General features: G+C 67.1%; 8 protein-coding genes across 8 annotated transcripts; 6 read left to right on the forward strand and 2 right to left on the reverse strand.

The window, feature by feature from the left end:
* Positions 1-1,126: 1,126 nt before the first annotated feature.
* Positions 1,127-3,855, forward strand: FA09DRAFT_198810 (hypothetical protein). The gene is made up of 2 exons (XM_025739422.1): positions 1,127-1,860; positions 1,922-3,855. The coding sequence occupies exons 1-2, from the start codon at positions 1,245-1,247 to the stop codon at positions 3,745-3,747; spliced, it is 2,442 nt and encodes an 813-aa protein (XP_025600201.1). The 5' UTR covers positions 1,127-1,244; the 3' UTR covers positions 3,748-3,855.
* FA09DRAFT_198811 (hypothetical protein) lies at positions 3,856-6,456 on the forward strand. Its single transcript, XM_025739423.1, has 3 exons — positions 3,856-5,363; positions 5,419-5,828; positions 5,881-6,456. The coding sequence occupies exons 1-3, from the start codon at positions 3,963-3,965 to the stop codon at positions 6,242-6,244; spliced, it is 2,175 nt and encodes a 724-aa protein (XP_025600202.1). The 5' UTR covers positions 3,856-3,962; the 3' UTR covers positions 6,245-6,456.
* Positions 6,339-8,565, reverse strand: FA09DRAFT_342499 (DNA primase, large subunit). The gene is made up of 6 exons (XM_025744549.1): positions 8,273-8,565; positions 8,016-8,211; positions 7,750-7,963; positions 7,560-7,697; positions 6,672-7,499; positions 6,339-6,613 (listed from the first exon to the last, which is right to left on the reverse strand). Exons 1-6 carry the CDS (start codon positions 8,463-8,465, stop codon positions 6,425-6,427), a joined length of 1,758 nt encoding a protein of 585 aa, XP_025600203.1. The 5' UTR covers positions 8,466-8,565; the 3' UTR covers positions 6,339-6,424.
* Positions 8,566-8,722: 157 nt separating this feature from the next.
* FA09DRAFT_358709 (hypothetical protein) lies at positions 8,723-9,795 on the forward strand (the record flags this gene model as incomplete). The annotated part of the gene is made up of 4 exons (XM_025745000.1): positions 8,723-9,366; positions 9,424-9,565; positions 9,624-9,669; positions 9,750-9,795. Exons 1-4 carry the CDS (start codon positions 8,749-8,751, stop codon positions 9,793-9,795), a joined length of 852 nt encoding a protein of 283 aa, XP_025600204.1. The 5' UTR covers positions 8,723-8,748.
* FA09DRAFT_328073 (WD40 repeat-like protein) lies at positions 9,623-13,128 on the reverse strand. The gene is made up of 4 exons (XM_025741631.1): positions 12,625-13,128; positions 10,251-12,570; positions 10,055-10,195; positions 9,623-9,995 (listed from the first exon to the last, which is right to left on the reverse strand). Exons 1-4 carry the CDS (start codon positions 13,098-13,100, stop codon positions 9,828-9,830), a joined length of 3,105 nt encoding a protein of 1,034 aa, XP_025600205.1. The 5' UTR covers positions 13,101-13,128; the 3' UTR covers positions 9,623-9,827.
* A 2,345-nt stretch (positions 13,129-15,473) lies between these two features.
* On the forward strand, positions 15,474-17,127 carry FA09DRAFT_198851 (P-loop containing nucleoside triphosphate hydrolase protein). Its single transcript, XM_025739424.1, has 4 exons — positions 15,474-15,677; positions 15,734-16,257; positions 16,318-16,789; positions 16,848-17,127. The coding sequence occupies exons 1-4, from the start codon at positions 15,551-15,553 to the stop codon at positions 17,009-17,011; spliced, it is 1,287 nt and encodes a 428-aa protein (XP_025600206.1). The 5' UTR covers positions 15,474-15,550; the 3' UTR covers positions 17,012-17,127.
* Positions 17,128-17,796, forward strand: FA09DRAFT_198856 (hypothetical protein). Its single transcript, XM_025739425.1, has 2 exons — positions 17,128-17,541; positions 17,604-17,796. The coding sequence occupies exons 1-2, from the start codon at positions 17,244-17,246 to the stop codon at positions 17,660-17,662; spliced, it is 357 nt and encodes a 118-aa protein (XP_025600207.1). The 5' UTR covers positions 17,128-17,243; the 3' UTR covers positions 17,663-17,796.
* A 247-nt stretch (positions 17,797-18,043) lies between these two features.
* FA09DRAFT_328075 (exocyst complex subunit Sec15-like protein) lies at positions 18,044-21,759 on the forward strand. Its single transcript, XM_025741632.1, has 13 exons — positions 18,044-18,570; positions 18,736-18,855; positions 18,919-19,062; positions 19,120-19,414; positions 19,472-19,593; positions 19,648-19,929; positions 19,982-20,083; positions 20,140-20,249; positions 20,307-20,448; positions 20,509-20,920; positions 20,978-21,015; positions 21,074-21,214; positions 21,269-21,759. The coding sequence occupies exons 1-13, from the start codon at positions 18,334-18,336 to the stop codon at positions 21,485-21,487; spliced, it is 2,364 nt and encodes a 787-aa protein (XP_025600208.1). The 5' UTR covers positions 18,044-18,333; the 3' UTR covers positions 21,488-21,759.
* Positions 21,760-22,029: the final 270 nt, after the last annotated feature.

The following is a 22,029-nucleotide window of genomic DNA, read 5'->3' on the forward strand; positions in this document are numbered from 1 at the left end:
GGCCGCGCACGTGACGAGCCCGTGTGCCTGTCCCGCAGAGGCATGACGCCGCGCCAGGCCCTCTGAGCGGGTGCTGGCACGTAGTCGGCTGCCGGTGCATGTTGCTGGCCTTGAGCGATGAGGCACAGCCGAGTCTGAAGCTCCCTGCGGCGTGGCTGAGGCCCACAATGCCCGGCATCTGGCGGCGCGGGTCGAGCAGCGCGGCGACAGCGGAGTAACCATGCCGCGGCCGGCCTCCGAGGGATCGACGCCGTGCAGCACGAGATTCCCGCGGCGCGCTAAGGAACAGCACCCTGACTGGCCAGCCCGGCGCAGGATGATGAGGAGCATCGCGCAGCATGCATTCTGATTGAGAGAAGAGCATGTGCAATCAGCCGGCAGTGATGAGACAGAAGCTGCGTGGGCGCCGTGTGCACCCAGGCAAAGACGAGGCGGCATTGCCAGACGGTTGGGCAGCAGCGCACGCAGCACATCTAGGCGCGCGCGGCGCGCTCTCTGCTCTGCTCGCTGAGGGGCTCTGCTGAGCCAGGAGCTCGGGCCGCTCTCTCGACGCCGCGCGGCGTCTGATGCGCTCTCTATTGGACGCAGAATTCTCTCTACTTCGTGATGTAGTCAAGAGCATCACCCAGGAAACACGCACAACTCGAGCTGAGGTGGAAAGAGGGAGTAAGCGCGACTCAGCAGGGCGGCCCTCGGCTGGCCACGTTTGCCTCTCCAACGGCAGGACACGGACGGTAGCAACCGCTCGAGGGCGAGGTTGCTTGTGTGCCGCGCATGTCTGCATGCTGATGCACTTGAAAGCCGAGTCTCCAAGGTTCAGCAGGCCTCGTGTTCAGGGCTGCCACTGGCATGACTGAGAGAGGGCGAGACGAGGGCCTGCGGCGAGCGGGGACAGGGGCAGCGATGGGGCGCCGCTCGCAGTCGCGGCTTTCGCTTTGCGCCGAGGAGCGCTGTGGCGCCGCAAGCGCGCCGATGCGGCGAGGGGCGGCGTGCCGCACGGCGCGGTGCGCGGTGCGGGTGCCGGTGCGGCGTGATGCACGTCATCAGGCAAGCCGCAAGCGCAGGGCAGGCTAGCAGCCAGCAGCAGCCACAGCTCCTCCCTCGGCTTGGCCCACAGCTCCGGCGAGGGAGGCTGCCGCAGCACCACCACCACCACCACCGCCTCGCCATCCCGCGCGCTGCACCGTCGCCGCGGCTGCCTGCACCCGCTGCCCGCCCATCCGCGCTGCTGCCCGCTCGACGCCATGGCCGGCTCAGCGGCCGCGACGCCTGCAGCAGGCGCCAGCTCGGCCGCGCCGGGGCCAGCACCAGGAGCGGCAGCGGCCAGGGCAGCCAGCACTCGCTCGCCGTCCAGCGCCCCGCCGACGCCGCCGCTGCCGCACTCGCCGCTCGGGCACGCCCTGGCGCCGCACCGCAGTGCCGCCAGCAGCGACGGCGCAGCGTCGTCGGCGGCCGGCATGCGCCCGCGCACCCGCACCAGCTCGCTCGCCGCTCGCCAGGCAGGCGCAGCCTCTACAGCACGTCTCGGCTCCACGTCTTCGCACGCCCTTGCGCCGCCGTCGCCCGGCTCGCAGGCGCAGCCGCGCGCCTCGACGTCCTCCTCGTCGCGGCAGTCGGCCCCGCCGCGCACCTCCTTCGCCTCGTCGTCGCTCGCCAGCGGTCGCGAGCCGCCACAGTCGGCCGCCTCGACGAGCCGCTCGCACCTCTCCGTGCTGCCGGCGCGCGGCGCCGATGCCGACGCCGAACCGGCACTGGCAAAGCTCGAGCGCATGCAGCGCGAGCGCCAGACGCGGCGCAAGTGGCGCCGCGGCACGGGCATCGACAGCCTCGCCGCTCCCTGGGGCAAGCGTGGCAAGGAGGGTGAGTGACATGGTCTGCACGCCCCTGACAAGCCTGCCGCTGCTGATTGTCGCTGCCGCAGACTCACCAGCGCAGTCTGAAACTGAAGAGCCTGCCGAGGCTGCGACTAATGCCTTCGGCGAAGTCAAGCTGGCCATCTCGTCGCTGCCCGGCTACCCGATCGCAGCAGTGCGCGGCGCACAGCACCGCGCCCGCACACTCATCGGCCGCGGACACGGCGCCGACTCCAAGGCGCACGATGCGAGTCCCACCGGAGAGGACGAAGGCGCGTGCGAGTTCGGCGCCGGCGGCTTCCGCTTTGGTGGTCGCCGGCGCGCCAGCCAGGGCGTCAGCAATGCGCCCGTGCCCACGAGCGGCGGCCTGACAAGCCTTGCCGCGGCGTCAGGGAAGCTCGCGGACGCAAACTCGCCTGTGCCAAATAGTGCACCCGCAACGCGCAGCAATGGGCCTGTGCTCGTCCAGCCTCAGGCGGTGCGCGGAGAAGTGCACGATCTGGGCTTCGAGCTTCAGCGCAGCCACAGCTTAAAGCAGAGCGAGCTCGGCGCCGTGGCCGAGGAGAGTGGACATAGACAGCATCTGAGCACCATGCACAGCAGGTCGGGGCTGAGCGACGTCACAGAACAGCCTTCGGCTAGCCCTCGAACGTCGAACTTCGACGCCGCGCGCCCCTCTCCGGCCCCGCAAAGTCCAGGGTCCAGCTCACTAGCGCGAGGGCAGAACGGCGCGCTGCGACGCCCTTCGGTCATCGTGTCGCCCGCTGAACGCCGGCCCAGCACGACGCCCTCGATGACGCTCGCACCAGATCCTCTCGCCCTGCGTGCGCCACCGCAGGCGCAAGACGAGGGCAGCTCGCCGGGCTCGTCGAGTGCAAACTCCTTCCTTGGAGGCACCTACCACGAAGAGCCACTCGGCGACTCAGACGGCGTGGTCTCGGAGGCATCAAGCTCAGATTCAGAGGCGCCTGGCACTGGCGCCCTCGATACTGGATACGAGTCCGAACAGGGAGAGCTGAGTGACTCAGACGTCGAGCGCGCGGTGGCGCTCAATCTCGACCACGGCGCTTTGAACAAGAAGGAGGCCCGCAAGCTGTTACGCGAGCAGCGCCGGGCAGCCCGCGCCGGCTCGATGAGTGACGGGCCGCGCAAGCTCGCAGTGCTGGCGCGTGGCGAATCGATCTCAGAGCGCGTGGCGAAGGGCGTCACATACGCCTCCAAGGAGAGCCGCAATCGGCGAGCGATGGAGAAGTACTCGCCGGCTCCGCTTCGCGCGCTCTCGCCGCCGCTGGGCGGACAAAGCCCAGCTGCAAGATTTGCAGCCGGCATGGCTGAGCGACAACATTCGCCCGGCCCGCTGTCGAGCACGTTCCACCATGGTGGCAGCGCAACTGCGCTGGGTGCCTCGATCTCGCGAAGCGGCACGCCTCTCGCCCTCTCGACCGGTCCGGCTGCTGGTCAGGACTCGGTCGCCTCGTCTCGCCGCAGCTCGCTCTCGGAAGGCGGCGACGACGCGGCCTCGCGCGTTCTGTCTCCAACAATCTCAGAGCGCGGGGGCGGCGCCGAGCCGTGGGGTGTCGCCGACCTCTCGCGCCAGCTGCCGCGGCGCTGGGACACCTCGAAGCTGTCACTGGCGACGGCGGACATGCAGAGCATCAAGTCGTCTCGCTCGCGCTTTGGCAGCCGCAGTGCCAAGCGCTTCCTCAGCCTCCGGCGTGGACACAAGGGCGGCCGCCACGACGTGCAGGAAGAGGACGCAGACGACTCTCCGCCTGAAGAGGACGTGGAGCAGGAGCTGGACCGCGTGCTGGGCAAGCTTGCCGCCCAGGAAGTGCCGGAACAGATGGGCGAGCGCTACGAGTACGATGTCTTGTACGAGAACCAGCGCGGGTGAGCCACTGCGCGTGAAATGCGCCTCTCTAGTCGGCTGACACTCCGCCTTGCAGCCTGCTCGTCTTCGCGATCCCAAAGTTCAGCGCGCGCACGCTATTCCAGTGGGACCCGAGCCCGTGGACGAACGCGCGAAATGGCAACTCTGCCTACAATATCGTCAACGCGCAGCTGCCGGACCCGTCGTGGGAGTGGGTCCATCCTGAATGGCTCATCGACATGTCGGGCGATGTCGACGAGGCGGGCTGGGAGTATGCGCGGAACTTCGGCCGACTGCGTATGTTTCCTCATTTGCGCAGGAATACGCCCCTGCCTCGCGCCAATGCGCAAGGCGCGCTGGAGATGAACCGCCGCATCGCAGACGAGAACAAGAAGCGAAACGCGAAGGAGGAGGAGCGTGAAGACCACGGCATCGAGGCGCTGAAGCGCTCCGCCAAATCGCGCAGCGCCAAGTGGAGCGGCCAGGGCGATCCCGGCACGTTCGTGCGGCGCCGGCGGTGGATTCGCCTGCGGCGACGCAAGGCACTCGCGGTTCCGAGCACTGCTAACACCCCGAGGGTCGGCACGCCTGGCTCCTTGGCATCGGGCGACTGGACAAAGGCGTTCGCGAATCGCGCAGGTGGCGCTCAGCCGCAGCACGCCAAGCTGCTCTCAGACGACATGCAGAGCAGCACGTCCGAGGACGACTCGGAGGACCTCTCCGACCTCGAGGAGGACGAGGTGGACTCCGAGGGCCACGAGATCGGACAGACAGCCTCAGACTTCTTCCCGCGCCGCACGCCGGGCAATCTGGCGAACCACTCCGATGACCCCCTGCGTGCGCGTCGCAGCAAGGCGCAAGAGCGCCGGCAGCGGCATGCGCGAGAGTTCACGGGCACTGTGCGCGAGCTGAAGAGCCTCTTGCCATCCATCATGCAGACGACCAAGCCAGCGCGGCCGCATCATGCTCACTCCAACTCGACGGGCGCCTCGCCCTTGCTTGGCGATCGCGCGCGGCTCTGGCGCGACGAGATCGATGCCAGAAATCCGTTCCTGTCCTGGAAGTTCGTTAAGAAGCGGCTCGAGGACGACGATCTAGCGTTCGCGACAGCGGCGCTTCGGGCGCGCGATCGCAAGCACGCCCAGCGCATGAAGGAGAGGGAAGAGCGCGCCCAGGCGCGTGCTGCCACGCGCAGAATGCCCTCCAGCTTCGCGGCGCCTCCCACAGCCGAGGCGCCCGCGCCCGAGATGGCCGCTGCTGGCTTCTCGCCTCCGCCGCGCCCGGCCGACCTGTCTGCCTACGATCCACCTGCGCCACCCTCGCGCTCGGCGACGCACGAGCTGACCCGCGATGCCCTCGTCGAGATCAACTTCCGCCGCGTCCTGCGCGTGCTCCGCGCCTGCAAGATTGACCGGCAGCGCCTGCACCTTTGGCGCACGTGGCTCGGTGCCGAGGCCCCAGACGCCGCTGGCGCGCGCGCCGAAGACCTTGCGGATCTCGGCCTCGCTCTGAGTCCGTCAGTCAAGGAAGAAGGCGCGATCAAGAGCAGAGAACAGCTGGCAAGCGAGGCAAGAGCACGCTGGAACAAGGGCGCCTCGCTCCCGGATCCGCTGGACGTCTGGGATGTGCTCGAGCGCCGGGTAAGTCTTGCGCGAGCGCGGCAGCCTTCTCATCTGACAGCCGCACCACCCACAGCTCGACGCGATTCTGCTCCTGTTCGAATTCCAGGGCTCGCGTGCGTCGCTGATCCGCCTGCTGCTCACCTTGCACGCGAGCTCGCATCCGGAGCATCGCTTCAGGCGCACGAGCTGGTCACTGCCAGTGGGCATGGATGGCCAGCACGTCCAGCCCAACGCGCCGTCGTCTCTGGACCCAGCGACAAGCGGCAAGACACCGACAGGCGCGCATCTCTCCCACGGAGTACCGCGTGTCGACCAGCGCGAGACGGGAGTCCCGCGGCTGGAGTTCTGGTCCGACCTGAGTCGCGTCGCTGCGTCCATCCTGCAGGCGCCCCCGCCCGGGGTGGCTGCTCACGACGCACAGTCGCTCCGTGACGAGGCGGAGCTTCTGCGGTCGCCCTCGCGCGGCGTTGCTGGCCTTGACTCGTGAGTCGTCAGTGAGGCTCGCGCCGTCGAGCTGCGTGCTGACCATCCGCAGGCCCCACTTCGGGCCCTCACGGCCGCGTTCACCTTTCGCTCCCGTGCCACTCTCGCGGCCGCCGTCGCGTGCGAGCACCCCGCAGCAATCTGCCTCCGCAGCAGCAGCGCGTCGAGGCAGCGCTTCCGTACGCTCGGCGTCCCCGGCGCAAGGCGGCGCTGGCCCGCGGCGCACCGCACCTGGGCGATCCTCTCTGCATCTGCAGCAGCAAGGCGAGGCGGATCGGGCGTTCCTCAAGGAGCTGCTGCAGCTGCCGGAAAGCCGCAGAGGCGAGCTGCTGCTCAGCAGCCAAGCCTCGGCTGGCGCGACCGCCTCGAGCTCCAGCATCCAGAGCCAGCGCAGCACCGCCTCGCGCCAAGACTAGACCAGCACCGATCTCTACTGGCCCTCACGTGGCATCCTACGACGCGCTCTTGCGCCATGATACCCCATGCACCAGCATAGATACCCAGCGCACGACAGTCGACCGCTAATACAATGCGCTGTTCCGACGTGACGAGTCGAACCTGACAATAGTGTACAGAGCGAGGTCCGGCAGGCATCTCTATGGCGCCTCCTGCATGACCACGTCGCCGGCCTCCGCGGACCCGATCACCGGCTTGCGGTCCTCGTCGTCGAAAGGCCCCGGGATGGGCCGCGCCGCACTCCCCGTCCCGACAGCTGCACCCGCCCACTGCGTCTGGCCCTGGTCCGCTGCGGCGCGCATCAGTTCGTCCATGGTCTCGTCGTCGAACTGCCGCGGCATCTGAGTCAGCAAGGCTTCGCCACTGCAGGCCCGCGGACCAGCTCACCTCGTCCTTCGGCTCCTGCGAGGCGACGCCCTGCTGCAGCTTCTTGCGGCGCTCTTCCTCCTGCGCCATCGAGTCGTCCGGATCCGCCTCCATCTGCACGTCGCCAGACTCGCGCGAGACCTCCCAGCTGCGCTCGAAGTAGCGATTCGGGTGGTTGACGCTCTCGCCGTTGCCCAGGCCGTCTCCTTTCCGAATGCCCTTCTTGGCGTGCGTGAGCTCGAACAACCGCGTGCATCCCACATGGTAGTGCTCCGCCTTGACGGCTGTGAGAATCTCAGACTGCTCAGCAGGCGCGAGCCCATAGTGCGTAGCGAGCGCTGCAGAGAGGTTCGCGGGAGAGAAGTGCCGGAACGGACAGCCGTGGTTGTCCTGCGGGCCGGGCTGATCCTGCGTGATGATGCGCACGCAGCTCTTTGCCGGGTAGTTGACCCGCTTGCCCTCCAGGCCGTAGCCGTGCCTGATGTTGTACTTGTATTCCTTCGAGAACTGCTCGTCCGTCTTGTTGGCGAAGGAGCGGCGCCAGAAGAGCAGCGCCTCCTCGATCGGCAGGCCCATGTCCTTGAGGAAGAGGTTGTACTGCAGGCGGCCGTAGTGCTTGAGGTGCTTGTCGCGCCGCAGGCTCTCGTGCAGGTTGCGCATGCACAGCGGCGCATGCTTGCGCACCAGCGCATCGACGTGCGAGGCGGAGATGTGGCCGCCATCTTCGAGCTTGATGGCGCTGTCGGAGTAGTCCGATGACACGCCCGCGATGAAGCCGAGCGAGAGATGCGCGAGCACGGGCAGCAGCCGGTCATCCTCGTCGAGGCGCGGCAGCGCTCGCGCGGTCAGCTAGCGGGAGAAGGATGTCAGCGCTCCTAGACGCGGCCAAGCGCCTGGTATGTGACCCACCTCAAGGTCTCGCGACAGGCGGGTCTGGAACTCCGTCACGACCAGCGAGGACTGCTCGCGCATCGGCACCCACGCCGTGCCGGCCTGCAGGAAGACGCGGCGCTTCTCCACGAGATCTGCCACGCGGGTCCAGTGCACCTGGCAGTGCACGAGTCAGCGCCGCTTTCCTCAGCGGCCGCAGACGGCGTACCTTGAAAAAGCTCTCGTTGTCGAAGGTGGCCTTGAGCCAGGGTGTCGTCGCCAGAAGAGCATCCTTGTTCGCCTGCTTCTCCTCGCTGCTCACTTGCACCCAGTCGAAGTTGAGCGTCTGGAGAAACGCCTCGCGCTCCGCCGCATCGTCCGTATCGAAGCGCAGCCGGAACAGCGTCGACTCGGCCTTCAGAAAGCGCCGCCGCAGGTCCTCACTGCAGCTCTATGAGCTGTGCGCTGCAAGGCCAGGGCATGCGCAGCACTCACCTGCGGCAGAAGGCGAGGCGCAGGACAAAGTGCGAGACGTGGTCCTTCATGCGCTCCTGCGTCAGGTCCACGCCGCCGCCGCTGCCGGCCGTGGTAGAGTTGAGAGGCAGATACTTCTTCGCCATGGCCAGCACGGCCTCGCGCATCTCTGGCCACGAGCGGTTGCGCGCCTGGGACGACTCCACCTCGGCGAGCACTGTGCGGCAGGGCACGCATGAGCGAGGCGCGGCACGGCGCAGGGCGATGCTGCAGCTCACCGCGAAGCCGGTCAATGGCCCACAGCTCAAACTGCTCGATCGTGACCTCATGCGTCGGCGGCCGCTGGTAGAAGTTGAGGCGGAAGGGGTACTGGCGCGGGCCCTTGGTCGCGTGCGAGGCCACCGTGGGCGCTGTGCTGCTGCCGGCGCCGGCAGTGGCTCCGGAAGCCGAGGCGGGCGCGACGCGGAACATGGCGCAGATGGACAAGTGGACGGAGAGGCGGAGCACTGGTCGCAGCAGGCGAGGCGAGAGGTGCTGGTGCTGGCGCTGGAGGAGCAGAGGCGTGGACGGGAGGCAGGAAGCGTGCCTCGCCGCCAACACGGCACGACGCGTCAATTAACACGGAACGACGCGTGCCCACTGTTCCCACGGCGTCCGCAACCGTCGCGCACGGGTCAGGGTGGAGCTCCCTCCCTTGCGTTCTCCGCGGCCTCGCTGTTTGGCTTACGACTGCACCTTCTCGTCACGCCGGCGCATGTCGAACCACTCCACGCGCGAACCCACAGACGGCTCATACGCCAGCGACAGCCACGCCCGCAGCATGCTCTCCTCGCCCCTCTCCTCGCCGCCGCAGGCGTCCAGCTCGGCGTGGCCGTCCATCTCGAGCGCCTACCAGGCACCGCTCTCGCCGCTCTCGTCGCGCTCGCGCACGCCGCAGAGGCACCGCCACGAGCTGTCAGCACATCCGACCTCGTCTCCTGGTGCAAATGGCCAGGCCTCGCCGTCGCAGCCCGGCTTCATGTCGCCGTCGCGTTCGAGCGCATATCCTGCGTCGCCGGGCACCGCGAGCGCCTTGCGCCGGGCACGCACCGCGGCAGTGCAGCCGCCGCACCTCGCCAAGACGTCTCCACGCACTGCTGCCACGAACAGCGACTCGGCCTCCGCCACGCTGTTCCGCCAGCGCTTTCGCCAGCGCTGCCAGGACGCGATGAGCCGCCAGCGCCAGCAGGCCCTGGCCCAGGCGCGCGCCCGGACAGGCTCTAAATCGCGCGGCAGCGACATGTTCCGCAGCGACGAGATCAGCGGGAGCGAGGACGAGCAGATGGATGATGATGTGGCCGACATGCCGGCGTGGCAGCGCGAGGATGATGAGGTGAGCCCTAGCAGGGCGCCGAGGCGCAGCGCTTCCGCGAGCTGACCCGATCCGCAGCTCATTCGCAGGGCCATGACGGCAGAGTACCGGCGGATGCTGCACACGCAAGAGCGCAGCGGCGCCATGGAGCTCGGCTGGCTCGGCGCCGACGAAGTGGCCTGGCTAGAGGAGGAAGTTCGGCGCGAGGCCAGAGCCGGGGGTAAGTCATGCATTGTCTGTCCTGGGGCCAAGGATCTGACATAGCCCCGCGCGCGCAGAGGAGCAGCCGCCGGAGATGGAGGATGACGAGTCGCTGGCAGCTCTGTACGAGCGGTCCTGCTCGGACGCGCTGCTGGCCTCTGCTGAGGACGACGACGGGGACGATGCGTTCTGGCAGGCTGCAGCTCTGCAGGCCGAGGGCCTCGAGGCGCACGCGCAGGGCGCGCATGACATGGATTGCACTTGACCTCAGCCAGACACTCTCACGCGACGGCGAGCTTGCGCTTGCGCTTCTGGCCCTCCTCGATGCGTGCGCGCACGGCATCCTCGTCCATGTCGAGGCCCTCCTTCTCGTACAGGTCCGACGTCTTCTGAGCCACGTGCTGAGCGCGCACGTAGCGCAGCGCGGCCAGATTGAAGCCGATGGTCGTCTGATGCGGCGGCGTCAGACCGTGCACCACATCAGCTCTGAGACGGGACGGCGACTCACCTTCTGGCGGCGCAGCGCAGCACGTAAGTGCCCACGCAGCGAAGTGAGCGTGACGCGCATGACACGGTTCGCCACGATCTGAGCGTGGTGCACGCGGAGCAGGAAGAAGAGAATGCGCGCCACGAGCGGCGTAGACCATTCCTGTGCGGTGTGTCAGTAAATGCCGTCGACACTGACCACGCTGCGTGCAACGCACCTTGCGTGCCCAGTGGTCCAGCTGGCGCATGAGGCTGACGACTTTGTCGAACGGCAGCACGAGCAGCGAGTCTTCCAGCTGCGCCGCCGGTATCCGCTCCGTGACCTTGAGCACGTAGCGGTGCGCGTCGGGCTCCTCGTCGGGGCCAAACGCACCGACCAGCACCGGGCTGCGCGCCGGCGGAGCGCCCTGCGCACCGGCCTGCTGGAACGCTGCCACCGCAGCCAGGTCGGCATCGGCCAGGTCGAGGGCCTCCATAAGGCGCTCGCCAGCGATGAGGGTGTCCTTTGTCGTCTTGCTGACCGCAGCAGCATCGTCCTGCTGCACCTGCGGCTCGGCACCCTCAGCCAGACTGCCGATGGCGCCCTCGTCGTTCCGACCGGTCTCTGCACCGCCCTCGAATGCCCGCTCGAGCTCCTTCTCACGCTCCTCCTCCAGGAACAGCGGCTCATCCGTCTTCTCCCACACGCGGATGGAGCGGTCTGCTCCGGCCGTGACGGCGAGCGTGCCCTTGCGGCCCGCAGCGACGGCCCACACCTCGCCATGGTGGCCCTCGAGCGTCTGGATGAGCTCGAAGCGATCGCCGTCCCAGTGCTTGAGCTTGCCGTCGCGGCCGACAGTCCAGAAGTGGTGCGAAGCGCCTTCGCGGCCGCCGAGCAAGCCGCCTCCCTGCGAGCCGCGCTCGAAAGCGCAGCTCATCACGGCCTCCTCGTGGGCGTATAGGCTGCGGTGGCAGTCACCGTAGTCGAGGCCCCAGAGCTTAGCGTTGCGGTCCGCGGAGACGGTGACGCACAGCTTCGAGTCCGAGCTGATGTCGAGACTCAGCACGGGCAGCTTGTGGCCGTACAGCGAGAGGAAGAACTTGAGGCTGTCGGCGTAGAACACCTTGACAGTGCAGTCCAACAGCGAGAGCGCGAGTAGCCGTCCGTCGGGGCTGTATCGTGCAAAGAGCACGTCGTCGGTCATCTTGAGCGTGCGCACATGCGCAAGCGCGAGCTGCGGCCGTGCAGGTGGTGCGGGAGCGGCATCGTCGGCCGGCTGCGCCTCGGCTTCTGGTGCCCGGCTCTCAAACTCCCAGAACTTGACCTCCTTGTCAGCGCTGGCGGTGACACAGCTCAGGCCGTCAGGGTTGAGCGCAACGCTCCAGATCGGGCCAGCGTGCGCTTCGATGGTTTCCAGCACCTCGCCGGCAGGGACGTCGTACGAGCGGAGAGTGCCGTCCTTGCAGCCGACAAGCACGTGCCGATCATCGGGCAGCCAGGCCACGCTGAGCGCGTAGCCACAAGGCAGAGTGCGCACGCAGCGGCCAGTCTTGACGTTCCAGACCTTGAGGAGTCCAGCACTGTCTGCCGACGCCAGCAACGTGTCGTCGGAGGACAGTGCAAGAGCGCGGACCTCTGATCGATGGCCGGGCAGGTCAATGCCACAGGCCAGCGCCGCCTCTGGCGCAGAGGCCTTCTCGGCCTTGCTCCGCGGCGGCGCAGGCAGATTGTGCACCTCGACGGCGTTCGACGAGAGCGCAAGGAGCAGCGGCGTGGCACCGCTTTTGCTGGCAGTGGAGCTGTGCGCGACATCGTCTGCAAAGGCGAAGCTGCGCACTCTGCCTGCCGTCGGACGGACGGTGGTGTAGGACTCCAGACGATCCGCCCACGTCATCTCCTGCTGGCTCTGTGCCTCGCCAGCAGCGCCATTCTCTCCGGCGCGCTTGTCGCCCTTCTCCTTGGCGCGTTTGAGTCTCCGTGCCATCTTCTTGCGCATGTCCTCTGCAGTCCGCAGGCGGAAGACCTGCACGCCGCGGTCGGTGCTGGACACTGCCAGAAAGCGCGTGGCGTTCGAGGCGCTGCGCAGCGGGCTGAAGGCCATCTGCGTGACGCGACGCGCCGCTGCGATGGGCAGCGTGCCGAGAGCGGAGATGAAGCGCTTCGGCTTGTCTTCGGCATCGAGCACGTCCTCCTGGACCTGGAGTCCAGCGGCGAGAGCCTCGTTGGACACCTGCCAGATCCGCACTTCGCCCTCGGCGCTGCCGGTAAGGAAGAGCGTGCCGCTCATCGCCTGCTCCTCGCCCGCCACGTCCGGAGAGACGCCACGGGCCAAGGCAAGGCTGAGCAGCTCGCCCTTTCCGGGCACGAGCGTCTCGATGCAGTGCTGCAGGCCAAGATCCCAGAGCTTGAGAAGGCCGTCCTTCGACACGGAGAGGAGGTGCCCGTGCGTGGAGCCTGAGCTACGCCCGGCCGAGGTCGAAGGCACGTCTGCTGCATCGGCCTCGGACGGCGTCGGCAGGAAGCTCAGCTCTGTCACTGCGTTGCGGTGACCACGCAGCCTGGAAGCACTGTGAGCGAGGCTGCCGCTGCGCCTGTCTCACACGACCACTCACCGGAAGAGGCCGGTCTCCGCCACCACATCCCAAACGATGATGTCCGTGTCTTGGCTGCCGGTAGCCAAGCGCAGCCCGTCGTCGTCGAACGCAAGCGTGGTCACGGCCGACTTGTGGCCGTTGAAGGTGAGTGCGGGCGCGGCGTCCATGTCCGGCTGGAAGGGGTTGAAGCGCCAGATGCGCACACTGCCGTCCTCGTAGCCGACGGCGTACGTCTGCTGGCGCGACGCATCGTCGGCGCCGTCGTCGTCGTCGCCGGGCGCGGGCGCACGCGCGATGGCAGTGACGCGGGCGCGGTGCCCGACGTCGTGCCACATGCTGAGCTGGGCGCCGCGCTTGACGTCCCAGACGAGCACGTCTTCCAGCGCCGGCACGATGGCCGTCTTGCCGTCGTGCGCCAGCAGCGAGCGCGACGCGGCGCTGCAGATGACGCCGAACGCGCTCGTCGGCTCGTGGCGCAGATAGGAGCGCACCATGATGCGCGAGGGATGCGAGGGTGGAGTGTCAGCGGCAGGAAGGAAGGGCCAGCCGAGGCGGACAGGAGCACGGCCGCCGCGCCGCGCCGCCGTGCCTCGGCCGAGCAAAATGTGCGGCGCTGCGCCGCGGAGGCCGCGGCGGCATCGGGGCGCGGCGCGGCTGAGCCGGCGCCGAGTGGACCCCAGAGATGCAGGCTCTCGGTCCTCCTCACCACCACACCTTCCCCGCCTCGTCGCGCCACTGCCCAGCATGGGCGAGTCCGACGAGATCTACAAGCTCGAGCTGCTCTCGCTCGTGAGCAAGATCACCACCGAGATCCTCAACCACACCGGCATCAATGACCGCGTGCTTGCCGAGTTCGTCCTCTCGCTGCACGACCAGGCCGCCTCGCTGGCCGCCTTCAAGAAGTCGCTCGATGATGTCGGCGCCGAGTTCCCGGACTCTTTCGTCCAGTCGCTCGACCGCATCATCGTCGCGCTGCACCCGAAGCACAAAAAGGCGAAGAGCGCAGCGGCCGCCAGCTCGGCCTCGGCCGCCGCAGCCGGGCCGTCGGCGTCGGCAGCAGAGACCAAGGTGCTGGACGCCGAGAAGGAGCGGCAGCGCCGCATGTTCCCCGGTCTGGCGTTGCCGGATCAGGACTGGAAGGCGCCGCGCGAGGACACGGCCGAGGAGCGCAAGCGCAGCCAAGCGCTGCGCGAGCGGGAAGAAGACGCCGCCGCAGCTGCGCGCGCCAGTGGCAAGGGCGCGGCAGGTGGCGAGGATGTCGACGACATGATGCGCAGCCTCGAGCAGCTCGAGGGCCGTGCACGCGGCTCCGGGGCCGGCAACTCTGCCCCGACGAAGCGTCGCTGGGGTGCGCGCAGCCCATCGCCTGAGCAGCGCCGGCGGGGGTCACGCAGCCCGCCGCCGCGCAACGGCGACCGGTATGGCGCACCACCGCCGGTGCGGGACGCCTATGGCTCGTCGCAGTCGTCTCGAGGGCGCGATGCGCGGCCACGCGCGCCCTTAGACGACCGCCCGCAGATCTACAAGATCTACGAGGGCAAGGTGTCGGGCATGAAGGACTTTGGCGCATTCGTCACGCTCGAGGGGCTGGCAGGGCGGCACGAGGGTGAGTGCTTAAGGCATACGAATGCGGGCGCACAGCGCTGCGGCTGAAGCTGCGTCGTTGCTGACATGGAACGCCTCAGGTATGGTGCACATCGGCTCAATCGGAGGTGCGCGGCTACAGCACCCATCCGACGTCTTGACGCGCGGGCAGCAGGTCAAGGTCAAGGTCATGTCCGTCGCGGGCGGCCGCGTCGGGCTGAGCATGAAGGACGTGGACCAGGCGACCGGCAAGGATCTCACGCCGCATCTGCGCCTGAAGAGCGACGCAGAGATGGCAGAAGAGCGCGAGCGCCTCAATGCGCGGGCCATGACTGGCGCAAACACTGCGCCATTAGGCCAGCGCGGCGGCGGCGGCATGACGCAGCACGCTCCGACGTCGTTCGAGGACGACGCGCCCGGCAGCAACACTGCCAAGCGCCTCACGAGCCCGGAGCGCTGGGAGCTCAAGCAGCTCATTGCCTCTGGCGTCGCCAAGGCCAGCGACTACCCAGAGCTCATGGAGCAGGACTTCCTCACGCCAGCCTCGAAGGGCGGCATCAATCCCGACGAGGAGGTGGAGATTGAGGTCAACGAGCGCGAGGCACCGTTCCTCGCCGGCCAGACCGGCGCCAGTCTGGAGCTGTCGCCCGTGAAGATCGTCAAGGCGCCGGACGGCACGCTCAACCGCGCGGCCGTCGCCGGTGCCAGTCTCGCCAAGGAGCGTCGGGAGCTGCGGCAGCAGGAGATCAACGAGCAAGCCGACGCAGAGACGCGCGACATGTCCTCCGGCTGGCTCGACCCCATGGCGCAGCAGGGCGACCGCGCCTTCGCGCAGGACCGGCGCGGCGAGACGCTCGGCCAGAAGGCACAGGACCAGCCGGCGTGGAAGAAGGAGACCTTCAACAAGGCGACGACGTTTGGCCGCGTCACGAACATGAGCATGCAGGAGCAGCGCCAGAGCCTGCCGATCTACAAGCTGCGCGAGCAACTCGTGCAGGCCATTCGCGACGTGAGCAGAGTGGCAACATGACGCGTGAAGCCAATGAAGCTGACGCTCCGGCCTGCAGAACCAAGTGCTCGTCGTCGTCGGCGACACCGGATCCGGCAAGACGACGCAGATGTGCCAGTACCTCGCGGAGGAGGGCTTCGCCGACCGCGGCAAGATCGGCTGCACGCAGCCTCGTCGTGTCGCTGCCGTCTCGGTGGCCAAGCGTGTGGCTGAGGAAGTCGGCTGCCGCGTCGGGCAGGAGGTCGGCTACACGATCCGCTTCGAAGGTGCGTGCCTCGAGTCCTCGCGCCGCATGCCGATGCTGACTGGATCGCCCCAGACTGCACCAGCCCCGAGACGCGTATCAAGTACATGACAGACGGTATGCTGCAGCGCGAGTGTCTCATCGACCCCGATGCGAGCAACTACTCGGTCATCGTGCTGGACGAGGCACACGAGCGCACCATCGCCACCGATGTGCTCTTCGGTCTGCTCAAGAGTGAGTCGTGTTTGCTCTCGCCGCATTGCCACTCGCTGACGTGGCTTGCCAATCAGAGACGCTCAAGCGCCGTCCTGAGCTCAAGCTCATCGTCACCTCAGCAACGCTCGACGCCGAGAAGTTCTCGAGCTACTTCTACGACTGCCCCATCTTCACGATCCCCGGCCGCACATACCCCGTCGAGGTGCTCTACACCAAGGAGCCGGAGAGCGACTACCTCGACGCCAGCCTGATCACGGTGATGCAGATCCACCTCTCCGAGCCGCCGGGAGACATCCTGCTCTTCCTGACCGGCCAAGAGGAGATCGACACGTCCTGCGAGATCCTCTTCGAGCGCATGCGCGCCCTCGGCCCGAGCGTGCCCGAGCTGATCATCCTTCCGATCTACTCGGCGCTCCCGTCCGAGATGCAGACGAAGATCTTCGAGCCTGCGCCGCCCGGCGCGCGCAAGGTCGTCATTGCGACGAACATTGCCGAGACGAGCATCACCATCGACGGCGTGTACTACGTCATCGACCCGGGGTTCGCGAAGCAGAATGCCTACGACGCACGGCTCGGCATGGACAGTCTCGTGGTCACGGTGAGTCATCGCGCGTAAGAGCACATTGCAACGTTGAGGCTGACACTGTCTCCGCCGCAGCCGATCTCGCAAGCGCAGGCGCGCCAGCGGTCCGGTCGTGCCGGCCGCACGGGCCCAGGCAAGTGCTACCGGCTGTATACCGAGGCCGCGTACCGCAACGAGATGCTGCCGAACCCGATCCCGGACATCCAGCGGCAGAATCTGGCGTCGACGATCCTGATGCTCAAGGCCATGGGCATCAACGACCTGATCAACTTCGACTTCATGGACCCGCCGCCCGCGCAGACGCTCCTCACGGCGCTCGAGGCGCTGTACGCGCTGTCGGCGCTCGACGACGAGGGTCTGCTGACGCGTCTCGGGCGCAAGATGGCCGATTTCCCGATGGAGCCGCAGCAGGCCAAGATGCTCATCGCGAGCGTCGACCTCGGCTGCAGCGAGGAGTGCCTCAGCATCATCGCCATGCTCAGCGTGCAGAACGTGTTCTACCGGCCGAAGGAGAAGCAGGCGCAGGCCGACGCCAAGAAGGCGAAGTGTGAGTGCGCTGCGCGCGTCGGCCGGAGCGAGTAGCTGACGCGCGTTCACGTCCCCAGTCTTCCAGCCCGAAGGCGACCACCTGACGCTCCTGACCGTGTACAACGGCTGGGCGGCGTCGAAGTTCTCGCTGCCGTGGTGCATGGACAACTACGTGCAGGGGCGCTCGATGCGCCGTGCGCAGGACGTGCGCAAGCAGCTGCTCGGCATCATGGACCGGTGAGTGTCAGGTCACGGCGTGCCCGAGCGTGCGCCTGCTGACGCCCTGTCGCAGCTACTCGCACGACATCATCTCCTGCGGCAAGAACTACAACCGCGTGCGCCGCGCCATCTGCTCTGGCTTCTTCCGCAACGCCGCCAAGAAGGACCCGCAGGAGGGCTACAAGTGCCTGGCCGAGGGCGGCGGCAACGTGTACATCCATCCCTCGAGCTCGCTCTTCAACCGGCCGCCGGAGATGGTCATCTACCACGAAGTCGTGCTCACCACGCGGTGCGTCTGCGGTGTCGCCGGCAATCCACTCACACGTGCTGACACTGTCTTCCTGCAGCGAGTACATGCGCGAGGTCTGCGCCATCGAGCCAAAGTGGCTCGTCGAGGTCGCTCCAAGAGTAAGTCGTCCAGCAAAAGATGCCGCACCTCGTGCTCACGCTCCGCACCGCAGTACTTCCGCACCGCCGACTCGACGCAGATCTCAAAGCGCAAGCGCCAGGAGAAGGTGCAGCCGCTTTTCGACAAGTACGCCGAGGACCAAGGTGCGTCGTCCGCTTTGGCAGCGCGGCGCCTGCATCCGCTGACCACACTGCTGTCCCTCCAGATGCGTGGCGTCTGTCGAGCGTCAAGCGAGCCGGCCGCTCGTCGCAGACCTTCGGCTAGTCGGGCCGGGCCATTGCTGTCTGTCCCTTTCGCTGTCCTCGCAATGCTGCATCTGTACTATTAGTTGTCTGCTCGCGTTCTTTGAATCTGTACGCTGCGCAGCAGATTGCACTACGGCCTGCTTGAACCAGCAGTAGGCTTGACCTTGGACTTGCGAAGCATTCTGATTGCACGATGCCGGCGGATGGCAAGGGCGGGGGGCGAGAAGGACGCCCGAACCTGAACGGCGCGCGCCGCGCGGCGCCAGCTGCCAGTGCGGCGCCCCAAGCTCACGCGTAGTGGCTCGTGCACCGCCTCTGCCTTGCGAGCGCAAGGCAGCGCATGACACGACGAGCCTCAGAGGCGTGGCTTCCTTCCTCTCTCCACCATCCTCGTCACACCGCGGCACATCTCCTTTGTACCGCTCGCTCAGCGTTTCTTGCCTGCGGCCACTTCGCGCCACCAGCCCACTCCAGCTCTGCGCTCGGCCTCCGGGCCTCAGCAGCTCTCTCTCGGCTCGCGCCGTCCTGCCCGCTTCCTCGGCGTGTCGGCCTCGCGCGCCTCTGCGCATCGCGCTGGCTCGCGATTGCTACGCTCAGCACTTGGGCCGCTGCTCTTGAGCCTGTTGCCCGACCTGATTCCGCATCCGCCTTCCTGAGCCCCTGCGTCCAGCTCGGGCGCGGCCGCGCGAGATGGCGCCCGGCGTGTCGCGCGGCCGTGTCCGGCCGCACGTCTCGCTCGATGCTCAGCTGCAGCAGCTGACGCTCTTCAGCGACCTCGATGCCGAGTCAGAGAACCTCGAGCAGCTGGGTCCCATCATCAAGAGCCTGGACGAGGCAGGGCAGAGCGATGCGTTCCTGCGCCGCCTGCATGCCTTTGTGCAGGAGAAGGAGTCTGAGATCGAGGCTGTCTGTGAGGGCAACCATCAGGTGAGTGCTACAGGCGCGAGACGGGCGTGTAGTAGTAAAAGCTGGAGAGGGTCGCTCTTCGAGCGTCCGTAGACCACCCTGGGCCGACAGTGGCCCGAATGTTGAGGCGAGATGCACGAGCGTCCGTCGCATCTCCGCCAGCTCCAAGGCTCACACAGGCTGCAGGACTTCGTCACTGCCACAGACAAGCTGCTCAAGGTCCGCAGCGGCACTGTCTCACTGCGACATCGGATCGGCGAGCTGAACGAAGAGGTGCAGGCGGGCGGCGAGAGCCTCAAAGGCAAGGTCAGTGGCCGCGGCGATGTGGCCAGGTCTGCAGCCCCGCTGAGGCTACCCATGCCGCTCTAGAAAAAGGCGCTGGCCGAGACGCGGAGAGTGGCACAGAACGTCGACGACGCCATCGAAACGCTCCAACTCTGCCTGCGTGTGCTGGACATGGCTAGCCGGGTGGACGGCCTCATCGAGTCAAAGCGATACTACGCCGCACTGCGTGTGAGTGCAGGTGGCAAGTGCGGCGCCTTGCGAGCATCGCTCACAGCGCTGTGGTAGTCACTCGAAGAGCTGCAGACTGTGCATCTCAAGCCCGTGCTGCATCACGAATTCGCACGCCACATGCTCGAGTCGATGCCCGCGATGCGCGATTCTGTACGAACCGCCGTGACGCAAGAGATGAAGGAGTGGCTCTACGAGGTGCGTCTGAAGGGCGGCAAGGTCGGCAAGCTCGCCCTCGATGCCATGGAGGCGCGGCAGAAGCGCTGGCGCATCAAGAGCGGCAAGGACGCCATGCTCAGCCTCGCCAAGGTCAACAGTCCGATTGAGCTTGTGGTGAACGAGCGCGTGGAGTGTGAGTCTGGCCCGTGGCGGCGCTCGACTCCTGGCTCACCTCGAGGCCTTGCCTCAGACAACTTCGTCGACAACGAGGAGGTGCGCATCGACTTTCGGCCGCTGTACCAGTGCGTGCACATCTACGACGCCATGGACCTGCGCGAGCAGCTGCAGACCAGCTACCAGGAGGACCGCCGTGTGAGTCTACCGACGTGACTGCTGCCGCACGACAGGCTGACTGGTTGTCTGCAGGCGCAAGCGAACCTGCTCCTTTCACAGGGCCTGTCCTTCGACCCGGCACATCCGACGTTCCCAGTGCTGCTCGAGGAGGTCGTTGGCTTCTTCCTCGTCGAGCACCACGTGCTGCAGACGAGCCCGCCAGGCTTCCGCTCCGAGGCAGAGGTGGACGACCTATGGGACAACATGTGCGAGCGCGTCGTCGACATTGTCAGCGTCGGGCTGCGCGACTGCCGCGACACGCAGGTATTCGTGAGCACCAAGGCGGTGATCCAGACGTTCATCATGACGCTCGAGGTGAGTGGCCGAGGGCCGCGAGGCATCGCTGCAGGGCTGACGGCGCTCGCAGGGCTACTCCTTCACTGTGGCGAAGCTCAACGCGCTACTGTTGACGCTCTTTGAGCGCTATGCGCATCTCTTGCGAGACCGGTTCTCAGCAGACTTCCAGCAAGTGAGCTTGGCCCGCAGCCATACGCGCGGTCCTGCAAAGCTGACACGCCCCCGCAGGCTGTGCGCGACACGGAGCATCAACCGATGATCGTCGAGAACGCCGAGGAGCTCGGCAAGGTGCTCAATGTATGCTGGCTGAAGCCAGGCGACGCAGACGTGCTGCGCAGGTGAGTCTGGGCACTGACGCTGTTCCGGGTCCGTGGCTGACCTGCTGCTGCCGTCAGCCAACCTTTCCCGCTGGCGCTGCCCTTCTCTCAGACGTATCCGCTGTGCTGCATGGACATCCGGCATCTCGTCGACGAGTACTACACGTTCTCCGACGGCTTCTCGCAGTACCACCGCGACATCGACGACATTCTCAAAAAGGTCCGTGGCGCTCCGACCGCACAGTCTGAAGGATCGGCTGACGGCCACCCCCCCCCCCAGTCTCTCGACGAGCTGCTCATTCAGCAGGTCAGCAACAGCATCCGTGCCTCGGTCGAGTCGACGTCGAATCTGTCGCAGATCGCGCAGATCGTCGTCAACGCCGAGCACTTCAAGCTGGCATGCACATCGCTCGAGTCTCTGCTCGCAGCACTGCGTGCGCCGCATCGTGGCGGTCGCCTGCGTCTCGACGCCAGCGGCCACTTCTCGCAGTCGCTGGACCTCGCTCAGCGGCGAATCGACGCCGCGCTCGGTGCCAAGCTCAAGGAGTTCGTCGAGATGGGCGAGTTCGACGCGACGCCGACGCGCCTGCGCACCGAGGAGCCGGAGTACGTCGGCGAGATGACGCGCTGGCTGACGACGATGATGGAGAGCGTGCTCGTGCTGCTACCGCAGGAGACGAAGCTGCTGCACTGTGCGTACGGTCGACGAGGCATCGTGACTGTCCGCTCACGCTCCTGCGCCCGCACAGACCGCTCGGCATTTGGCTCCATCGCCTCGTTGCTTCTGGTGCGTGCCATTGCGAAGAGCCTCTCCGAGCTGCCAGCTGACGCCCTGCTCTGCTCAGAATGACTTTGTGCTCGACAAGGACACGAGCGTCATCAACCTCATGGCCCTGCGCACCATCACGAACGACGTGGAGCTGCTCTCGCGCGAAGCAGCATCAATCGACCCGTCGATCGACTCGGTGTTCAATGAGATCCGGCAGGTGCGTCTCGCGGCCTCCACCGCCTGTGCCAGCAGCTCACAGACCTGCCCGCAGACGCTGTCAATTCCCTTGCACGATGCCGTCTCGGAGTACGTGGGCGACGCGCGAGCGCGCAGCACCAAGTATGCCGAGGCGCAGCCGGCCAAGGTGGCGCTCATCCTCGAGCGCCTGGCGCGCTTCCACGCCACCAAGGGCCCGGCGCAGGCCGACCTGGCGAACAAGCGCAGCCGCGAGAGGGACATGGTCGGCCGCCTGGTGCGGCAGCGTGCCTGAGCGAATGAGCAGAGAGGTCCCCAGCCAGGTGTCCAAGCTCGTCGTCATCGATAGCTGCCCTTCACCACCGCCCGTCGCCGAGGAGGCTCCCGGCTGCGCACACTAATATATCCCGTGCTGGCTGTTCTCTGCTGGTCCCTTTTGCTGCCCGGGTGCCGTTCTTGGCTGGATTGAGCTCCAGCTCCTCTGGGTGCTGTTCCTGGAAAAGGCAGCCGTCGTGCAGGAGTCGCCTGCTGTGCTGTGTGCGCCGATCTGCTTTCGGACGGAGCACTCCCATGAGAGCGCCTTCTTCGGCGCCGAGGTCGGCGCACGCCGGCTCGAAGGCCGAATGCACATTCATGATTTTTCACGCACGGCCGGCCCGAGGCACGGTCACACGACCGTGCACGCTACCGCGCCCCGCGCCGCCGCTCCGCTGATCTTGGCCTTTCGTTGGGGTGGCCCAGCCTTGCCCCGCCCCCCGCACGTTTGCATCCATAATCCGGGGCTCGCCTCGCTGAGCAGTCTGATCAAGCTGGGTGCTCGCCAGCGAGGTGCTGCGC

The sequence above is a fragment of the Tilletiopsis washingtonensis genome (genome assembly GCF_003144115.1).
Source record: "Tilletiopsis washingtonensis strain MCA 4186 unplaced genomic scaffold FA09scaffold_4, whole genome shotgun sequence".
In the NCBI taxonomy this organism is placed as follows: Eukaryota; Fungi; Basidiomycota; class Exobasidiomycetes; order Entylomatales; genus Tilletiopsis; species Tilletiopsis washingtonensis.